We start from the raw sequence: 22,547 nt of genomic DNA on the forward strand, positions 1-22,547 counted from the left end.
AACCTATTGCGTTGAAAAACGTGTTTTGTTGTTAGGAGCTCTCCTCAAACAATAGCATGGATTTTTTTTCGCAGTAATAGCTACTGTAAATAGGACAGTGCAGTTATATTAACACAAATTTTACCTTTCAGCCGATATAAGAGACTTCTATGTGCCGACATTTGTTGTTACTCTAAAATCTGTGATCTTAATATAACGCGCTGCATGATTGACGGAATGCCAATCCTTTTAAAAAGAGGAGGATCCCATCAGCTTTCTATAGGCTAGGCCTAATATATTTACATCTCAACTTTCCTAATATTAAGCCCATTGCTTGTCTTTACAACAGGAGTATAGCCTACCTGGCTGGCATGAACATGAACCACGGGGAAAGTGTCCTCCAAGTGCATAGATTACATGTATTTCCCCCCCCTGCACCTGTATCGAGACAGGTGCATGATAATGGCCCATTCTAAATCCTTAACACATTTCACACATATTATTTAGTATATGTAAAGGCACGATTAAATCAAGAATAGTCTGATGGGTGACAATATTAGCCTATCACTTGTGAATTATATATTATTACTTGTGAATGATGCCTTGTGTAAGGCAAGAAACAATGCATACCTTTATAGAGCTAATTTTTCAAATCTTAGTCCCACACCTCATGTAGCCTAGCCCATAGGCCTATATGTTTTGATAAGGTTTGTATCAGAACTAAAGTGGCCAAATAACCTATTCAAATGAAGCACATTAATCCGCTTTACAATAGGTGTAGAGTCTAACTGTCATACATACACATTGCGTGAGTTTTAAGTTTGGGGAAGATCATTTTCACCATAAAAATGCAACTATAATAAAATCATTATTACATGCATAATCACATTTGTGGTCACTTTTGATAATGGTGTTTTCCCGCTAATGGAACATTCGCGCTTACAGCCTACTGCCGTGTGCACATTGTTGCGCTTATAATGTGAAGAAAAAGCCTAATAGTTTAGCAACATTTTAAGCTAAACGTTTTGATCTTTTGTGTCAGCCTCATTGCGTAAAAAAGCTTTTTGATGCTAGTAGTTGTATTAATTTGGGATCTATCGAATCCCACAACTGTCCCAGATTTCGTTTGAAATATTTATTTCACGCACAGAAAATAATAGGTTGACTTTTGTATCATGGGGGAGGGTAGATTGACATAGGCTAGTGATTTTGCTGTTCGTTAGGCCTACTCATCTTGTTGGCTGACGAAAAGGAAACGTGGACAGTTCTTCCAATATCTTCAATATGCGTCCCCGATGTGTTTGTCTTCACTTGTAGCCTGTGAGAAAGACCCAATCACATGACGGAGAGCCACGTGAGTGAGAGGTGCTTCACAGCACACAGCACGCAGTTAGAGGGGAATTTCAATGATTCTATTCAGCCCAAGGGCACAACTGCCACTGGCTGCAAAAGGCCTGGATTTTTTTGTGGGCATTACGGCAACACAAAGAGGATGCGCGCCGGGTTAATCGAGGCATTATCAAGTTTTTGTCAAATTGTGAATAAGAGACTGAGGAAGTGTGTACAGCCTACAGAAAAAAAGCAGATCTCATGCCTCCCATTCAACTTTTTTTCAAATCATCATTAGAGGTGCATCATGCAGCCTTAGAATTCATACAAAATCAAACTATATAACCCAATGTTTGTATCACAACTAAAGTTACACAAATAACTCAAAATTAAGCACATAGGAGTACCTGTTTCTTTGTTAATCGCTCAAAACAGAATAGCCGCATGTGCGCACTCCCTCAAATGGTTTGGAGAAAATATCCTTTCTATTTTATTCAGCTTTGTTCAATTGTATTCTTCATACTGTAAAATACTATAAAATAATGCCACATAATTCAAAGCAAATCTAGCCTGCTAAATGAGTGTAGCCCACAACCATATGGCATAGTCAGATCAGGACCTAAAATAACTCAGACTATGCTATTCTGTTCTTCTGAAATATACATTTTCTTCATAACATGTTTCCTCAGACCTGTCTAAAATAAATAATGGATTTATTGTGAAAGTGTAGGCTATATTACATGGATTTATTATAATTTTTAAAGTGTAGACACTTCAGGTGTTCAGGTGTTCTTAAGGTTTTGTACAGTCAACTCTGAAATTTCAAAGTGGAAATTAAAAACTTCAACACTACAAGTTTATAATTTCCTGCATTGTAGGAAAGTTCTTCAGCAAAAGGGTGACCAAATTAAGATCCCACATCTGTTGTTTGACTTAGTGGTAGTACGTTTGAGTTTTTGGTAGTATGTTTGAGAAATGATAGTTAGTGTTGGTTTACTTGGAGTTAGTTTTAGTTTGTGATAGTTGGTGGTTACTGGGAGTTAAAATGAGTTAGGGATAATAGTATCATGTATGAAGGTAAGACCCAGATGCAGACAATGTCGAAATAACAATGGTTTAATAATCCAACAGGGGCAGGCAATAGACAGGACAAGGCAGGAAGGGGTCAGTAAACCAGAGGTGGGGCAACGGTACCGGACGATAGGCAGGCTCAGGGTAGGCAGAGGTCAATAATCCAGAGGTGGGGCAAAGGTACGGGTCGGCAGGCAGACTCAGGGTCAGGCAGGCAGGCTCAAAGTCAGGACAAAACCAGGAGGGCGAGAAAAAGAGAGACTGGGAAAAGCAGGAGCTGAGACAAAAATGCTGGTTCACTTGACAAATAAGACAAACTGGCAACAGACAAACAGAGAACACAGGCATAAATACACAGGGGATAATGGGGAAGATGGGCGACACCTGGAGGGGGGGGGGGGGTGAGAACAATCACAAAAACAGGTGAAACAGATAAGGGTGTGACAAATGGTGGTTATTGGGAGTTACTGCACACACAATTCATCATGTAGAAAAACATCTGGATCCTGGTCCTCCTATCAGATCTGTCTGATTAACACTTTTTACACACAACATTGATCAGCTGTGAATCAACTGTGAACATCATAGGGATTTCGGAAGTAAAGGAAGAATGGCAGTCTTGGCAATATGGTATTCAATATGTACACATCGAAAGTTAAATTATATCACTATTAAATTATATTGTACTGTACTAGTGCTGTATTAGATGAGGGAAAACATTTGCTACCGTCGGCAACACCACCAGACTGATAGTAGCAAGCCCCTATCAGTGGTCAGCAGGCACATCGAAACAACATCGGTGCACTGGTCGCTGGCTTATCGACTTGACTCGTGCAGCCCAGTCAACCACGCAAAACGGTCTTGAGGGGCAACAAATCTACCCAATTAGCTGATTTTCTTTCCATACACCCGTCCTTTAGCCACACCCATACTCCGGTCACCATATTGGGCTGCAGCTGCCCATATTTGCCAAAGGCGAGAAGGCAGGCGGTTTTCTTATCGATCTGCTTATCGTGGACAGATTTTGACAGGAGTAAACACTCTCCGCCTCCATAAAAGACCAACCACAGATGGAGATCAGGAGAGACTGACCTCTATACATAGACAGCCTAACTGTTATCAGTCCTTGTTTGAGAGTAAGCTAGATATTTTGTAGCTATAGGCTAGACATGCCTTCAGTGCCAGGAGCAAAAAATTGATAACTAGGTTTTATTATACGAAAAGGATATAATAAACATTGTCCTGACTGTGTTTGATGTTTGTTGGCCCAGGTTTTGTTCTCTAATTTCCAATAATCATTATCGCAGTGCTCTTCTTAGTACTCATCTGCAGGCCACTGTGAGTGTTACCTCAAAGCACAAAGAGCATATTTGGGCTGTTACCATACTGCAATTTTTACTACTTTACTTTGTAGTCTCAATGCAGGGTGTATCAGTCTTACAGAGTTGTGCTTTTTGACAATATACTTTGACAACCTGAAGAAATAGGGTGTGACTATCTCTGTATCACATATTGATGGGATTGTTACATTATCTGGTTAAAACATGTTTTTGGCATGTTTTTAAGCTAATAATGTAGGATTTGTTGAGCAAGTGTCACCTACTTTTAGCCGAATCATCTGCAGTGCCTTCAGAAAGTATTCACACCACTTTCCTTTTTCTACTTTTTCCTGCATTTAAAATAGATTCAAATTGAGATTTTGTGTCACTGGCCTACACCTAATACCCAATCATTTCGAAGTGGAATTATGTTTTTATTAATATTTACAAATTAATTTAAAAAAATGAAAAGCTGAATATTTTTCTTGATATTCATGGGACTTTTGGCTGCACTTTAAGCTGAAGCACTGAAAATACTGATTTAGAAATGACCGTCATATCAGCTATATAGTCATGAAGTCAACCATCAGACAGGGGCACACACCTTCAGAACTCTGATGAGTCAAAACACTCGATTCCATAAACATCAAATGTTTTGTAGCATGTCCAACATTTACGTGTTCGACCTCATTAGCTACCCAAAGTTAGGCAACAGGGAGGTGTCAGTAGTCTTGTCACGTTGAGCTTAACGAATGCTCCCAAGGGTACTGACCCAATCCGAAGACCAGCGCTGTTGTCTTCTCACTCTCCCAGTTAGGCCGGCACCTTTAAAAATGATCTCAACACAGTCCACAGACAGAAAATAGCTATAAATACCCACAGAGACAGATAGTTGAAAAGGTCAACGTTAGTTGGAGAACGGAAAGTCGTATCCAGAGGAGAATCGGTGCTGAATATGAGAAGAGCAGACATGGGTTCAAATACTATTTGAAATCATTTCAAATACTTCAGCTGTGCTTGATTGAGCTTGCCTTTTGCAATGGATGTAATAGAACAGTCCCAAAAGTGCCCATCTTAAAGCGGATGCTTAAAATATTTGAAAGATTTCAAATAGTATTTGAACCCGGGTCTGGATAAGGCGAACTAAGGATATGTCCCAAATGGCACCCTATTCACTATGTAGTGCACTTATTTTGATCAGGTTTTGTTCAAACGCAGTGCCCTACATAGGGAATAGGGTGCCATTTGGGACACCTTCTAAGACAGTGAGCTATTTTTAATTCATTCAGATGAGCTAAAAGAGGAGATACATCGAACATGGCATTTGAGAATGGGTGTTTAATTCAGTGAGGAGAGCATTAGTGACATCACACCTAACTGAATGCACTTAGTCAGTTGTCCAACTGGATGTATCTTCCCTTTCCACTTTTTGTACACTTTCATATCAGAAAAGACATGACCCTGAAAATAAACTATTGAGAGTGTCATGAAGTTGGCCTGGGGATAGGTTTATGACAGTCATAAATACCTCTTCCCCCCCTTTTTCCTCTCTCTACCCTACTGATGTTACATTTGCAAACACCTTGGTTAACATAGAGATTCTGGGAACATCAGAAGGTGGTGGGAAATTAACTATATTCTGGTATTCCAACCAATTGAACATATGCGGTGGTACTTAATGAATATGATGTCAGTTCGGTTGTCATCTGAGACAATGATAAGATGACAAACTCTACAGTGGAAAGTCTACACATCAGAGTTATCAGATTCACATGGAATTGTTGTTCAATTTAAATGTTTGAATATGAAATTATTTGTGATGGGATGAAATGTGATTTTAGCTTCTAAAATGTGAGATTTGGGTTTTCATACGGTTAGGGCTATGCTCAATCAGTGGCCCGCCCCTGTGAAGGGACATGGGCTATAAAACTTTTCAAACACGCCCTCCTCTCCCTTCCTATATAAAGCCTTGACGACAATGTAACCTCCTGTTCCGAGGATGTGAGGACGACGGTCCGATGTCAGAATGGTTCAGATAACTACAGAACGAAGCCAACATCAGCGGGAGCTTTGGTTGCGAATGGTATGTACTTTGAACTCTTATTCACTACAGAAGTGATACCTCCTAGCCGTTGAGTTAGCAACAGCAGTTGCAAATGCAGGTTAGGAAGGAACAGACAGAGTATCCCGTCTACCACACAACGACATTACTACAACGTATCCAATTTACCAGCAGAGACATTCTTCAAAGGACAAAGGACTCGGTTGGGCAACACGGCCTTCCATCTACCACCAACCTACCGAAGCGCAGCTCAGAGTAAATATTTATTGCATTTTCCTTTTCCAAATGGGCGGTAATTTAGAATGCATAAGATTCAGTATTTACGATAGCACAGCTTCGCCCTTTGTTCCTCTATATTCTTCCCGCTCTTTCACTCAAACCCAGCCCTTTTCTTTTGTGTAACCAGCTGTCATATCTCTTTCTGCCCGCTAGGGACGTTTTCCTTTATGACGTAATTTGTAATCAAGCTATGATTTAATTATGTGTATGTGTAATTCTGTGTGATTAGTTAGGTATTTAGTAAATAAATAATTAAACCCAATTTTGTATTGCGGATTCAACTTGTTAGCCAGGGTTCGTGCAGAATTTACAACTTTCAGATGAGACTGAATTAAGATGACGATTAATATTGACTGCTATTGATGTAAAATATTACTAGGTCTTTAAGAGTTTATTCGTAAGATAACAGCTCTATCAATATTATTTTGTGGTGCCCCGACTCTAGTTAATTACATTTACATGATTAGCTCAATCAGGTAATGTTAATTAAGGAGAAATTATTTTATAGAATAGCATGTCATATCACTTAATCCGGCATAGCCAAAGACACGACAAGAGAGAGTAGAGTAGAGAAATAGTCAAACACAAAAATGGAGGGTGACAGGGAAAAATAGTGTGTGTGTGAGGGAGAGTGAGAGCGAGAGTAAAACATTAAAAAAAGAGAGCGATGTATCGATTTGGAGAGCGCTCAAAGACGTGGTCCCAATACGATGAGTCAGTGGCTTGGAGCCGACTCAAAAAGTCCTGCCTGTTTGACAGCTGGGCCATTAGAACATGACAATGCAGCATTGGTGCAGTACGGAGACATGGGGGAGCAGGGACAGCCAAGCTGCAGGGAAAGCAGAACCTGCTAAATATGCTGCTGCTGATTTTGTTACACACACACCTCTGTGTTGCAAACACATTGTCCTTAGGGGGATGATAAAGTCAGTAAATGTCTAAAGAGTAGTGATATATTGTTGGCTCCAAACTGAATCCTAACCGCCTTCATCTTGGGAGAGGGAAAAATTTGATTTGATTTAAATTTGATATTAGATACTAGTGAGATATTATTGGTTCCATCTAAACCCTAGCATGCCTTGTATTGGGAGAGAGGGTAAATAACTGTGGTGAGATATATTGTACACTTAAGACGTCCGCTTCCGGAACAGTTCATGCATATATTATGACGCCATTTTGTGAAGTTTTTGTTCGTTTTGGTCTTCGGCAAGGGTTTGTTCGGCTGTTTGTGAACACAAAAGAAATTGAGGCAAGCTGATGTTCGGAGCCGAAGTCTACGTCCCTTCATCAGTCATTGGTCAAGAGTAGGGATTATTCAATGAAGTGTGTGTTGTCATTTAACAAAAGACAACTCATTTTCTTTCTTTCTTCAATTGCACCAAACAAACAAACAACACCTTTTTGGTGAGTTGGCTCAAAAGTGAATCGTACCAAAGTCTTGGGAAAGAGGACTTATTGCATGGAGCATCACGGTGGAGGAAAACTTGAATGTAAACGGTCTTGAATCAATTGTCAGTCACAAATGAGATCCAGTCATGTAATACAGCACTAGTACAGCGGGCTTTTGAAGTTCACAGTCTTTACATTAGACGTTTACTCATTTTCAACTCATTCAAAGTCTTTTTGTAAAAATAAAAAAAACTGCGCCAACGACTGGCCATGTTGGGTGTGTTTCACTATTACACAACGCTTCAATAACACAGACCAGAACCACATATTTAGACAGCTGTGACACAAACTACAGCTACACTGCAGTAAGCCCAGGAGAGCAGGAAGAGCAGCAGCAAGTCAAGTGCTGAGACAAAATGTATGAAAAAATGTAAACACATTCAAGAAACACATGTAATTAACTGCAACAGATAAACAAACATCAGACAAACGTGACCAAATATAAACAAAAACAAAATATCCAACAAATACAAAAAATGCAAAACAAACAAACAAATATCAAACAAAAGGACTGCAGAGCAGAGTTTGGAGGGTGGTGAACAGTTAACACCATAGAACTGTAGACTGTGTGATATGATTTCGTTCTTGGGTGAAGTCGAAGCCGCGGAGGGCTACACGGCCACCTCATCACCCAGACAGTCCGCGGGGCTCTCCGCATTCATTACGTTGAACAGAAGTGCCGCGCCCTCAGGCCGCGCCCCCTCACCCCGCCCCCAGCTGTCCCTGTCACTGCTCTCATCTGCGTTGGACTCGTACTCCGAACCTATCCCCGACTCCCGGAAACGGAGGAGCTCCAGGGCTCCAAGAACCACCAGAGGGGACTCCCCGCCTGGGCAGCCCGAGCATGGACTCTCAGCCTCCTGGTTCTGGCTCTCGTGGTTGTCCCCTCCCCCACTGCGGGGGAAGCGGAAGCACTCCAGCCTCACTCCGCCCGGGCCCAGAGAGTGGCTGTCCGGGGCCCTGGTCCCTGGAGGAGAGGCCCCTGGTAGGATGGAGGCCCAGGGGCCATTGGTTATCTGGGGCTGACCCTGCAGGGGGCCCATGGAGGTGTGGGTGGTGGTGATGTCTTGTAGCAAGGAGGGGGGCTTGGCACGGAAGGTGATCTCCAGCAGACTGTCTTGGGAGCCCACTGTGGAGAGAAGAGAGAGAATTTGTTGGAATGGAGGAAAGATGATGAGTGGAGGGAATATAGCGAGAGGAAGTGAGTTGAGGACAGGACTGAGAGAGGAGATGATGATAGATTAAAAAGGGCAAGATGACAGTGTTGCTTACGAGCTGTGATGTCAATGTGGATAATTATTTTAAAAACTCTTCACTCATCTTCACTGTCAACTGTGTTTATTTTCAGCAATCTTAACATGGAAATATATGTATGAACATAAGATTCAACAACAGACATAAAATGAACAAGTTCCACAGACATGTGACTAACGGAAATGGAATAATGTGTCCCTGAACAAAGGGGAGGTCAAAATCAAAAGTAACAGACCGTATCTGGTGTGGACACCAGCTGCATTAAGTACTGCAGTGCAGCTCCTCATGGACTGCACCAGATTTGGCTGGTTCTTGCTGTGAGATATTACCCCACTCCTTCACCAAGGCACCCGCAAGTTCCCAGTATTTCTGGGGGGAATGGCCCTAGCCCTCACCCTCCGATCCAACAGGTCCCAGACGTGCTCAATGGGATTGCCTGTAATGACAACAAGCTCAGTCCGATCATGCTGTGACACACCACCCCAGACCATGACGGACCCTCCACCTCCAAATCGATCCCGCTCCAGAGTACAGACCTCGGTGTAACGCTCATTCCTTCGACGATAAACGCGAATCCGACCATCACCCCTGGTGAGACAAAACCGCGACTCGTCAGTGAAGAGCACTTTTTGCCAGTCCTGTCTGGTCCAGCGACGGTGGGTTTGTGCCCATAGGCGACTTTGATTCCGGTGATGTCTGGTGAGGACCTGCCATCCTGTACCGAACATCACACCATCCTGTAGGTGTGTTGTTACACGTGGTTTACCACTGCGAGGACGATCTGCTCTCCGTCCTGTCTCCCTGTAGCGCTGTCTTAGGCATCTCACAGTACAGACATTGCAATTTATTTCCCTGGCCACATCTGCAGTCCTCATGCCTCCTTGCAGCATTCGTAAGGCACGTTCACGCAGATGAGAAGGGACCCTGTGCATCTTTCTTTTGGTGTTTTCAGAGTCAGTAGAAAGGCCTCTTTAGTGTCCTAAGTTTTCATAACTGTGACCTTATTTGCCTACCGTCTGTAAGCTGTTAGTGTCTTATCCCAGAGAGGTTATGTGGGACGCTAGCATTCCACCTGGCCAAAAGCCAGAGAAAATGCAGAGCGCCAAATTCAAATAAATTACTGTAAAAATCTAACTTTCATGAAATCACACATGTAAGATACCAAATTAAAGCTACACGTGTTGTGAATCCAGCCAACATGTCAGATTTCAAAAATGCTTTCCGGCGGAAACAAACGATGCTGTTATCTGAGGATAGCACCTCCGTAAACAAAAGAGAGAAAACATATTTCAACCCAACAGGCACGACACAAAACGCAGAAATATGAATATAAATCATGCCTTACCTTCGACGAGCTTCTTTTATTGGCACTACAATATGTCCCATAAGCATAAAAAAATGGTCCAATTGTTAAATGTATTAAGTCGATATACACTGCTCAAAAAAATAAAGGGAACACTTAAACAACACAATGTAACTCCAAGTCAATCACACTTCTGTGAAATCAAACTGTCCACTTAGGAAGCAACACTGATTGACAATAAATGTCACATGCTGTTGTGCAAATGGAATAGACAACAGGTGGAAATTCTAGGCAAATAGCAAGACACCCTCAAAAAAGGAGTGGTTCTGCAGGTGGTGACCACAGACCACTTCTCAGTTCTTATGCTTCCTGGCTGATGTTTTGGTCACTTTTGAATGCTGGCGGTGCTTTCACTCTAGTGGTAGCATGAGACGCAGTCTACAACCCACACAAGTGGCTCAGGTAGTGCAGCTCATCCAGGATGGAACATCAATGCGAGCTGTGGCAAGGTGGTTTGCTGTGTCTGTCAGCGTAGTGTCCAGAGCATGGAGGCGCAACCAGGAGACAGGCCAGTACATCAGGAGACGTGGAGGAGGCCGTAGGAGGGCAACAACCCAGCAGCAAGACCGCTACCTCCGCCTTTGTGCAAGGAGGAGCAGGAGGAGCACTGCCAGAGCCCTGCAAAATGACCTCCAGCAGGTGGGGGTTGTGCTTACAGCCCAACACCGTGCAGCATGTTTGGCATTTGCCAGAGAACACCAAGATTGGCAAATTCACTACTGGCGCCCTGTGCTCTTCACAGATGAAAGCAGGTTCACACTGAGCACATGTGACAGACGTGACAGTCTGGAGACGCCGTGGAGAACGTTCTGCTGCCTGAAACATCCTCCAGCATGACTGGTTTGGCGGTGGGTCAGTCATGGTGTGGGGTGGCATTTCTTTGGGGGGCCGCACAGCCCTCCATGTGCTCGCCAGAGGTAGCCTGACTGCCATTAGGTACCGAGATGAGATCCTCAGACCCCTTGTGAGACCATATGCTGGTGCGGTTGGCCCTGGGTTCCTCCTAATGCAAGACAATGCTAGACCTCATGTGGCTGGAGTGTGTCAGCAGTTCCTGCAAGAGGAAGGCATTGATGCTATGGACTGGCCCGCCCGTTCCCCAGACCTGAATCGAATTGAGCACATCTGGGACATCATGTCTCGCTCCATCCACCAACGCCACGTTGCACCACAGACTGTCCAGGAGTCGGAGGATGCTTTAGTCCAGGTCTGGGAGGAGATCCCTCAGGAGACCATCCGCCACCTCATCAGGAGCATGCCCAGGCGTTGTAGGGAGGTCATACAGGCACGTGGAGGCCACACACACTACTGAGCCTCATTTTGACTAGTTTTAAGGACATTATATCAAAGTTGGATCAGCCTGTAGTGTGATTTTCCACTTTAATTTTGAGTGTAACTCCAAATCCAGACCCACATGGGTTGATAGAAATTATCAATGGAAATCAAATGTGTGATTTTGTTATCAGCACATTCAACTATGTAAAGAAAAAAGTATTTAATAAGAATATTTCATTCATTCAGATCTAGGATGTGTTATTTTAGTGTTCCCTTTAATTTTTTGAGCAGTGTATATCCAAAATGTATATTTATTTGGCGAAATGTACCTATAAACTTTGCCAAAACATTTCAAACTACTTTTGTAATACAACTTTAGGTATTTATTAAAGTAAATAATCGATAAAATTGAAGATGGGATGATCTATGTTCAATACAGGAAGAAAACAAACTGACGCTACCTTTCTGGTCACGCGCCTCTAACAAACAGTACACTTGAAGTGACCCTCATTTTGAACACGGCTACTTCTTCATTACACAAAGGAAAAACCTCAACCAATTTCTAAAAGACTGGTGACATCCAGTGGAAGTGGTAGGAACTGCAAGAAGGTCCCTTAGAAATCTGAATTCCCAATGAAATCTCATTGAAAAAGAGTGACCTCTAAAAAAAATTAAAAAATATCTGAATGGTTTTTCCTCTGGGTTTCGCCTGCTACATAAGTTCTGTTATACTCACAGACATGATTCGAACAGACTTAGAAACTTCAGAGTGTTTTCAATCCACATCTACTAATAATATGCATATCTTATCTTCTGGGGATGGGTAGCAGGCAGTTGAATTTGGGCATGCATTTCATCCGGACGTGAAAATACTGCCCCCTGTCACCAAGAAGTTAATGACCGTTCCACAGGTGCATGATCATTAATTGTTTATGGTTCATTGAACAAGCATGGGAAACCGTGTTTAAACCCTTTACAATGAAGATCTGTGGAGTTATTTGAATCTTTACAAATAATATTTGAAAGACAGGGTCCTGAAAAAGGGACGTTTCTCTTTTGCTGAGTTGAAATAACAGTACAGAATCACCTGTGTGAAAGGAAGAGCAAGAGAACCAAAGAAAGAGAAGGGAGGCATGAAGAGAGGGTGAGAGAGGAGAAGAGAAACAAGGATGAAGAGGGTGAGTGGAGAAACAGGGATGAAGAGATGAGAGGGAGGGATGATGAGACGGATGAAGAAAGAGAGAGAGATGGATGAACAGAGAGGGAGAGAAATATAAATGGAAGAGGAGGGAGAGAGATGAAGAGAACAAGGGATGAAGAGAGAAGGAGGAATAAAGAAAGGCAGACAATCAAAGTGCGAAGGGATGAAGAAAAAGTAAGAGATGCCACTCCTATTTGAAAGTGTACCCTCAGGCCTGGTGGGAAGGAAAAGTAATTCCGCTACCAAAGAACAGTAAAGCCCCCTTTACTGGCTCAAATAGCCAACCAATTAGCCTTCTCTCTTCCTTAGTAAACTTTTGGAAAAAAAATAGTGCTTGTCCAGATAATGCTTTTTTACAGTACACAAATTGACAGACTTTCAGCACGCTTACAGGGAAGGAGATTCAACATGTACGGAAGACACTTACACAATAGACTGATGATTGGCTGAGAGAAAATAATGATAAAACGATTGTGGGAGCTGTTTGGTTAGACCTCAGTGCGGCTTTTGACATTATCGATCATCGTCTGTTGCTGGAAAAACGTATGTGTTATGGCTTTACACCTCCTGCTATATTGTGTCTGTCTAACAGAACACCAAGGGTGTTATATAATGGAAGCCTCTCCAACATAATCCAGGTAGAATCAGGAATTCCCCAGGGCAGCTCTCTAGTACCCTTACCTTACATAATAAAGAGCTGCAGTGAGTTTCAGAATGGGTTGCAAGAAATAAGTTAGTCCTAAATATTTCAAAAACTAAAACCATTGTATTTGGGACAAATCATTTACTAAACCCTAAACCTCAACTAAATCTAGTAATGAATAATGTGAAAAATTAGCATGTTGAGGTGACTAAATTGCTTTGAGTAACCCTGGAGTAACGTTGTCTGGTTAAACTACTAGCAAACAGCTTGGACACCCATGCATAACCCACAAGACATACCACAATCACAATCTCAAAGTCCAGAACAGATTATGGGAGGCGCACGTTACTACATAGAGCCATGTAAGCAGTAGAATCAGATTTAAAAAAACAGATAAAAACACACTTCATGGAAAAGCGGAGACTGAAGAGACACACACATTATAACACACACTCTACATATAAGTACACATGGATTTTGTATTGTAGATATGTGGTAGTAGAGTAGAGGCCTGAGGGCACACACAATGTATTGTGAAAAGTTTTATGAGATGTAATGTCATGTAATATTTTTGATTGTACATAACTGTCTTAATGATGCTGGACCCCAGGAATAGTGTCCGGCAACATTAAGGCAGGAACTAATGGGGATCCTTAATAAATAATACAAATGGGAAGAAGAACCACCACTCACTGGAGCTGAGTCCTGCAACAGATTTGAGCTCCAGCTCCTGGATCTGATTGACCAGTAGAGAGATGTGCTGCAGTAGATCAGTGTTCTGCAGTAGGAGTCTCTGAACCCGGGCCTGGGCGTCTGTCCTGGCACACACCTCCACTGACAGCTGGTCCTGTAGCAAGCACACCTAGGTAGGCATACGTAGAAGAGAGGTTAGAGTGCACACACACATATACACTACCGGTCAAAAGTTTTAGAACACCTACTCATTCAAGGGTTTCTCTTTATTTTTACTATTTTCTACATTGTAGAATAACCGTGAAGACATAAAACCTATGAAATAACACATGGAATCATGTAGTAACAAAAAATGTGTTAAATCAAAATACATTTCGTGTTTGAGATTCTTCAAATAGCCACCCTTTACCTTGATGACAGCTTTACACACTCTTGGCAATCTCTCAACCAGCTTCACCTGGAATGCTTTTCCAACAGTCTTGAAGGAGTTCCGACATATGCTGAGCACTTGGCTGCATTTCCTTCACTCTGCGGTCCGACTCATCCCAAACCATCTCAATTTGGTTGAGGTCGGGGGATTGTGGAGGCCAGGTCATCTGATGCAGCACTTCATCACTCTCCTTGGTCAAATAGCCCTTACACAGCCTGGAGGTGTGTTGGGTCATTGTCTTGTTGAAAAACAAATACTAGTCCCACTAAGCCCAAACCAGATGGGATGGCGTATCACTGCAGAATGCTGTGGTAGACATGCTGGTTAAGTGTAATAAGTGGCGTAAAAATAAATCACAGACAGTGTCACCAGCAAAGCACCCAGACACCATAACACCTCCTCCTCCATGCTTTACGGTGGGAAAGACTCATGCAGAGATATTGCGTTCACACACACTGCGTCTCACAAAGACACGGTGGTTGGAACCATAAATCTCCAATTTGGACTCTCCAATTTGTCAATTGCTCGTGTTTCTGACTCCTAAGCAAGTCTCTTCTTATTGGTGTCCTTTAGTAGTGGTTTCTTTGCAGCAATTCGACCATGAATGCCTTATTCACACTCTGAACAGTTGATGTTGAGATGTGTCTGTTACTTCAACTCTGAAGCATTTATTTGGGCTGCAATGTCTGAGCTGGTAACTAATGGACTTGTCCTTTGCAGCAGAGGTAACTCTGGGTCTTCCATTCCTGTGGCGGTCCTCATGAGAGCCAGTTTCATCATAGCGCTTGATGGTTTTTGCAACTGCACTTGAAGAAACTTTCAAAGTTCTTGAAATGTTCAGTATTGACTGACCTTCATGTCTTAAAGTAATGATGGGCTGTCGTTTCTCTTTGCTTATTTGAGCTGTTCTTGCCATAATATGGACTTGGTCTTTTACCAGATAGGATTATCTTCTGTATATCCCCCTACCTTGTCACAACACAATTGTTTGGCTCAAACGCATTAAGAAGGAAAGAAATTCCACAAATTAACTTAAGGCACACTTGTTAATTCAAATGCATTCCAGGTGACTACCTCATGAAACTGGTTGAGAGAATGCCAAGAGTGTGCAAAGCTGTCATCAAGGCAAAGGGTTTGAAAGGATGGCTATTTATAAAATATATTTTGATTTGTTTAACACTTTTTTGGTTACTACATGATTCCATGTGTTATTTCATAGTTTTGATATCTTCACTATTATTCTACAATGTAGAAATTAGTAAAAAATTAAGAAAAACCCTTGAATGAGTAGGTGTTCTAAAACATTTGACCGGTGGTGTATGTAGGTATGTTTGTGTGCAGGCTCACACACCAGGGGCACGAACAAATGCGAACACACACATCACACAAGATCTAATTAAAATTCATGGTACACACACCCACTGATCAAGATCAAAGCAAATGTTTCTTCACTTCCACAATTCTGACGCTGTTCAATCAGCATTAGATAGAATCCCTCATTATAATCAAAAGTAAGCCCAAACCTCATTAGACCAAGCCATGTGATTATAGGAAAGAGAAGAGAGAACAAGAAACAGAAAAGAGAGCACAGAGTGACACCGTTGAGCTGGCTTGCTCATTAGCCATAAGGAACGTCTTATTACTCCAGCAGAGATGAGCGCTACCTTTGATGAAAAGCACTGTCTTGTCCCCCCTTTACAGCCACAATTGCCTTGTTGAACTGTCAATCATTATAGGGATACCTCAGGGTTGCAACCAAAACAAATTAAACCAAAGGTTTGCGTGTAGGACAATAGCTGAGCCTAGGGTTGCAAAGGGAGGTTATATTTCTGGATATAAACATTCAAAGTTTAGCAGTAAATTATCAGAATTTTCCTAACTTACATTTTTTATATATTTATATTTTTTAATCATATAACATCTAGTGATCTTTTTGGGTACTTCAGATTATCACAGGTGTCTAATTATCTCTGGCCCTCTGTGTGGCCATATCGTGTTGTAAAATATATAAAATAATCAAACAGCTAAGATGATTTTAAAATACACATTTTTATGACAAGGCTGTAAAACATCACCCTAAATATATAACAGGCAATTAGTCAATACCATTGGTGTTTAATATGAGGGTTTCAGCATAAAATATCCTTTCTATCCATTTTTTACACACTTTAATTTATTTCGTCATGTTTTGGCACCATCGTCGCTGGTTGTGAAATAAGTTAGTTGAAAGAGTTGCAGAGTTAATTGAAAAATAATTCCATTGTTTTTTTTGTTTTGTTTTTTTTGTGAATTTTACCCCTTTTTCTCCCCAATTTCGTGGTATCCAATTGTTGTAGTAGCTACTATCTTGTCTCATCGCTACAACTCCCGTACGGGCTCGGGAGAGACGAAGGTTGAAAGTCATGCGTCCTCCGATACACAACCAACCAAGCCGCTGCTTCTTTAACACAGCGCACATCCAACCCGGAAGCAAGCCGCCGGAGGAAACACCGTGCACCTGGCCACCTTGGCTAGCGTACACTGCGCCCAGCCCGCCACAGGAGTCGCTGGTGCGCGATGAGACAAGGACACCCCTACCGACCAAGCCCTCCCTAACCCGGGCGACGCTAGGCCAATTGTGCGTCGCCCCACGGACCTCCCGGTCGCGGCCGGTTACGACAGAGCCTGGGCGCGAACCCAGGACTCTGATGGCACAGCTGGCGCTGCGTACAGCGCCCTTAACCACTGCGCCACCCGGGAGGCCTAAAAATAATTCCATTGTTGATTAGATGCTTTTTAAATACATTTTCTCTTGAACCATATGGTGTATCCACTAGAAACTCAGACAAAGTTATACAAAAGGAATACTGAGATTTATTTATATATATATATATATATATATATATATATATACTTTAAAAAAAAAAGTTATTCAAATATAAATGACCAAAGTACAATAGATTGCCATAGATTACCAGTTAATTATCAAAATTATCAATATTCCAGTAACTTTGGTAAATTGCCAGTAGCTTTGCAACCCTAGTTGAGCCACTTGTGCTCTTCACACACTCCAGTTTTCAGGTTGTTAGCTAGCAACTTTAAAGGTACTGTTTACGCACTGCAAATCAAAGCGTATGTTTCTGGTCTAAACTGCCTTTACTAACAGTGTACATTACTTTGGCAAACTGAACATCAACATGTTTGAATAGCGCAGACCCACACGCATGAGCTGCATTCAACAAGGCAAACCATAATTTGGAACTGTTTGGAAACGTGTGTCTACCTGTGCTGCAGCAGCCTGGGCCTGCTGCTCCTGCTGCTGGAGCTGTCTCTGGAGAAGCTGCACCTGGTGTGCCACAGAGCAGTCCACAGCTAGCAAGCTTGACACAGGTGGCCCTGACCTGGATGAGGTCAGCTGCTGGGTTGGGTCCTTGGATGGGGAAAATGAGGACCAGGTCAGTGATTATGATCTATAATGACTGAGGATACACAATGCATTACATACTGCAAGGGTTGTAAGATAACAGTAACTTTCCCCAAAATTCCCTGGTTTTCCAGAAATCCTGGTTGGAGGATTCCCAGATTTGCTGCTTATTCCCTCCTGATTCCAGGAATCCAACCAGGCTTTCAGGAAAACCAGGACATTTTGGGGAAGTTACTGGCATTTTGCAACCCCATACATTATTTTAAACAACTTATACTATTACTTTTGATACTTAAGTATATTTTAGCAATTATATTTACTTTTGAAACTTAACTATATTTAAAACCATATACTTTGACTTCTACTCAAGTGGTATTTGAAGTAGTTGTAACGATCGTCGTTGGTGGAATTAGACCAAGATGCAGCGTGGGGTAGGTTAATCATATTCTTTAATGATAACCAGAAAAACAAGAACACCAACGAAACGTACAGCCTAGTAGGGTCCAACAGCAACAACACAAGGACAAGACATAACATAGGTGGTGGTGGTGGTGGTGGGGGGGGGGGCGCTACCTAAGTATGATTGCCAATCAGAGACAACGATAGACAGCTGCCTCTGATTGGGAACCACACTGGCCAAACACAAAGAAATACAACACATGGAATGCCAACCCAAATCACACCCTGACCAAACCAAATAGAGACATAAGGTCAGGGCGTGACAGTAGTACAGTTGAAGTCGGAAGTTTATACATACACCTTAGCCAAATACATTTAAACTCAGTTTATCCACAATTCCTGACATTTAATTATAGTAAAAATTCCCTGTTTAAGGTCAGTTAGGATCACCACTTTATTTTAAGAATAATTTTTATTTTAAGAATGTGAAATGTCAGAATTGAATGTCTTTCATCACATTCCCAGTGGGTCAGGTTTGTAGGCCTCTTTTTCAGTTCTACCCACAAATGTTCTATAGGATTGAGGTCAGGGCTTTGTGATGGCCACTACAATACCTTGACTTTGTTGTCCTTAAGCCATTTTGCCACAACTTTGGAAGTATGGAAGTCATTGTCCATTTGGAAGACCCATTTGCGACCAAGCTTTAACTTCCTGACTGATGTCTTAAGATGTTGCTTCAATATATCCACCTAATTTTCTTCCCTGATGATGCCATCTATTTTGTGAATTGCACAAGTCCCTCCTGCAGCAAAACACCCCCACAACATGATGCTGCCACCCCCAAGCTTCACGGTTGGGATGTGTTCTTCGGCTTGCAAACCTCCCCATTTTTCCTCCAAACATAACAATGGTCATTGTGGCCAAACAGTTCTATTTTTGTTTCATCAGACCAGAGGACATTTCTCCAAAAAGTATGATCTTTGTCCCCATGTGCAGTTGCAAACCGTAGTCTGGCTTTTTTATGGCGGTTTTGGAGCAGTGGCTTCTACCTTGCTGAGCGGCCTTTCAGGTTATGTCGATATAGGACTCGTTTAACTGTGGATATAGATACTTTTGTACCTGTTTCCTCCAGCATCTTCACAAGGTTCGTTGCTGTTGTTCTGGGATTGATTTGCACTTTTCGCACCAAAGTACATTCATCTCTAGGAGACAGAACGCATCTCCTTCCTGAGCGGTATGAGGGCTGCGTGGTCCCATGTTGTTTATACTTGCGTACTATTGTTTGTACAGATGAACGTGTAACCTTCAGGCGTTTGGAAATTGCTCCCAAGGATGAACCAGACTTGTGGAGGTCTACAATTTGTTTTCTGAGGTCTTGGCTTATTTCTTCTGATTTTCCCATGATGTCAAGCAAAGAGGCACTGAGTTTGAAAGTAGGCCTTGAAATACATCCACAGGTACACCTTCCATTGACTCAAATTATGTCAATTAGCCTATCAGAAGCTCCTCAAGCCATGACATCATTTTCTGGAATTTTCCAAGCTGTTTAAAAGCACAGTCAGCTTAGTGTATGTAAACTTCTGACCCACTGGAATTGTGATACAGTGAATTATAAGTGAAATAATCTGTCTGTAAACAATTGTTGGAAAAATTGCTTGTGTCATGCACAAAGTAGACAACTGATAATCTGACTTCCGGCGCCGACAGAGATGGCCGCCTCGCTTCGCGTTCCTAGGAAACTATGCAGTTTTTTGTTTTTTTCCGTGTTATTTCTTACATTAGTACCCCAGGTCATCTTAGGTTTCATTACATACAGTCGAGAAGAACTACTGAATATAAGATCAGCATCAACTCACCATCAGTACGACCAAGAATATGTTTTTCGCGACGCGGATCCTGTGTTCTGCCTTACAAACAGGACAACGGAGTGGATCCTATGCAGCGACCCAAAAAAACGACTCCGAAAGAGAGGGAAACGAGGCGGTCTTCTGGTCAGACTCCGGAGACGGGCACAGCGCACACCACTCCCTAGCATTCTTCTTGCCAATGTCCAGTCTCTTGACAACAAGGTTGATGAAATCCGAGCAAGGGTAGCATTCCAGAGGGACATCAGAGACTGTAACGTTCTTTGCTTCACGGAAACGTGGCTTACTGGAGAGACGCAATCCGAAGCGGTGCAGCCAACAGGTTTCTCCACGCATCGCGCAGACAGGAAAAAACATCTTTCTGGTAAAAAGAGGGGCTGGGGCGTATGCCTTATGACTAACGTGACATGGTGCGATGAAAGAAACATACAGGAACTCAAATCCTTCTGTTCACCTGATTTAGAATTCCTCACAATCAAATGTAGACCGCATTATCTACCAAGAGAATTCTCTTCGATTATAATCACAGCGGTATATATCCCCCCCCAAGCAGACACATCGATGGCTCTGAACGAACTTTATTTAACTCTCTGCAAACTGGAAACAATTTATCCGGAGGCTGCATTCATTGTAGCTGGGGATTTTAACAAGGCTAATCTGAAAACAAGACTCCCCAAATTTTATCAGCATATCGATTGCGCAACCAGGGGAGGAAAGACCTTGGACCATTGTTACTCTAACTTCCGCGACGCATATAAGGCCCTGCCCCGCCCCGGAAAAGCTGACCACGACACCATTTTGTTGATCCCTGCCTACAGACAGAAACTAAAACAAGAGGCTCCCACGCTGAGGTCTGTCCAACGCTGGTCCGACCAAGCTGACTCCACACTCCAAGACTGCTTCCATCACGTGGACTGGGAGATGTTTCGTATTGCGTCAGATAACAACATTGACGAATACGCTGATTCGGTGTGCGAGTTCATTAGAACGTGCGTTGAAGATGTCGTTCCCATAGCAACGATTAAAACATTCCCTAACCAGAAACCGTGGATTGATGGCAGCATTCGTGTGAAACTGAAAGCGCGAACCACTGCTTTTAATCAGGGCAAGGTGTCTGGTAACATGACCGAATACAAACAGTGCAGCTATTCCCTCCGCAAGGCTATCAAACAAGCTAAGCGCCAGTACAGAGACAAAGTAGAATCTCAATTCAACGGCTCAGACACAAGAGGCATGTGGCAGGGTCTACAGTCAATCACGGACTACAGGAAGAAACCCAGCCCAGTCACGGACCAGGATGTCTTGCTCCCAGGCAGACTAAATAACTTTTTTGCCCGCTTTGAGGACAATACAGTGCCACTGACACGGCCTGCAACGAAAACATAGGGTCTCTCCTTCACTGCAGCCGAGGTGAGTAAGACATTTAAACGTGTTAACCCTCGCAAGGCTGCAGGCCCAGATGGCATCCCCAGCCGCGCCCTCAGAGCATGCGCAGACCAGCTGGCCGGTGTGTTTACGGACATATTCAATCAATCCCTATACCAGTCTGCTGTTCCCACATGCTTCAAGAGGGCCACCATTGTTCCTGTTCCCAAGAAAGCTAAGGTAACTGAGCTAAATGACTACCGCCCCGTAGCACTCACATCCGTCATCATGAAGTGCTTTGAGAGACTAGTCAAGGACCATATCACCTCCACCCTACCTGACACCCTAGACCCACTCCAATTTGCTTACCGCCCAAATAGGTCCACAGACGATGCAATCTCAACCACACTGCACACTGCCCTAACCCATCTGGACAAGAGGAATACCTATGTGAGAATGCTGTTCATCGACTACAGCTCGGCATTCAACACCATAGTACCCTCCAAGCTCGTCATCAAGCTCGAGACCCTGGGTCTCGACCCCGCCCTGTGCAACTGGGTACTGGACTTCCTGACGGGCCGCCCCCAGGTGGTGAGGGTAGGCAACAACATCTCCTCCCCGCTGATCCTCAACACTGGGGCCCCACAAGGTTGCGTTCTGAGCCCTCTCCTGTACTCCCTGTTCACCCACGACTGCGTGGCCACGCACGCCTCCAACTCAATCATCAAGTTTGCGGACGACACAACAGTGGTAGGCTTGATTACCAACAACGATGAGACGGCCTACAGGGAGGAGGTGAGGGCCCTCGGAGTGTGGTGTCAGGAAAACAACCTCACACTCAACGTCAACAAAACTAAGGAGATGATTGTGGACTTCAGGAAACAGCAGAGGGAACACCCCCCTATCCACATCGATGGAACAGTAGTGGAGAGGGTAGCAAGTTTTAAGTTCCTCGGCATACACATCACAGACAAACTGAATTGGTCCACTCACACAGACAGCATCGTGAAGAAGGCGCAGCAGCGCCTCTTCAACCTCAGGAGGCTGAAGAAATTTGGCTTGTCACCAAAAGCACTCACAAACTTCTACAGATGCACAATCGAGAGCATCCTGGCGGGCTGTATCACCGCCTGGTATGGCAACTGCACCGCCCTCAACCGTAAGGCTC

At 43.1% G+C, this 22,547-nt stretch overlaps 1 protein-coding gene across 1 annotated transcript in view; it reads right to left on the reverse strand.

Moving 5' to 3' along the window:
- Positions 1-5,021: 5,021 nt before the first annotated feature.
- LOC139386916 (carboxyl-terminal PDZ ligand of neuronal nitric oxide synthase protein-like) overlaps positions 5,022-22,547 on the reverse strand; it is a 37,879-nt gene continuing 20,353 nt past the window's right edge. Inside the window, exons 8-10 of the mRNA XM_071132799.1 lie at positions 17,610-17,756; positions 13,918-14,086; positions 5,022-8,617 (exon numbers count right to left, since the gene is read on the reverse strand). Of these exons, the coding sequence (XP_070988900.1) occupies positions 8,100-8,617; positions 13,918-14,086; positions 17,610-17,756 (834 nt within the window). The 3' untranslated portion in view covers positions 5,022-8,099. The remainder of the gene's footprint in view (positions 8,618-13,917; positions 14,087-17,609; positions 17,757-22,547) is intronic.

The sequence above is a fragment of the Oncorhynchus clarkii genome, chromosome 28, assembly GCF_045791955.1.
Source record: "Oncorhynchus clarkii lewisi isolate Uvic-CL-2024 chromosome 28, UVic_Ocla_1.0, whole genome shotgun sequence".
NCBI lineage: Eukaryota > Metazoa > Chordata > Actinopteri > Salmoniformes > Salmonidae > Oncorhynchus > Oncorhynchus clarkii.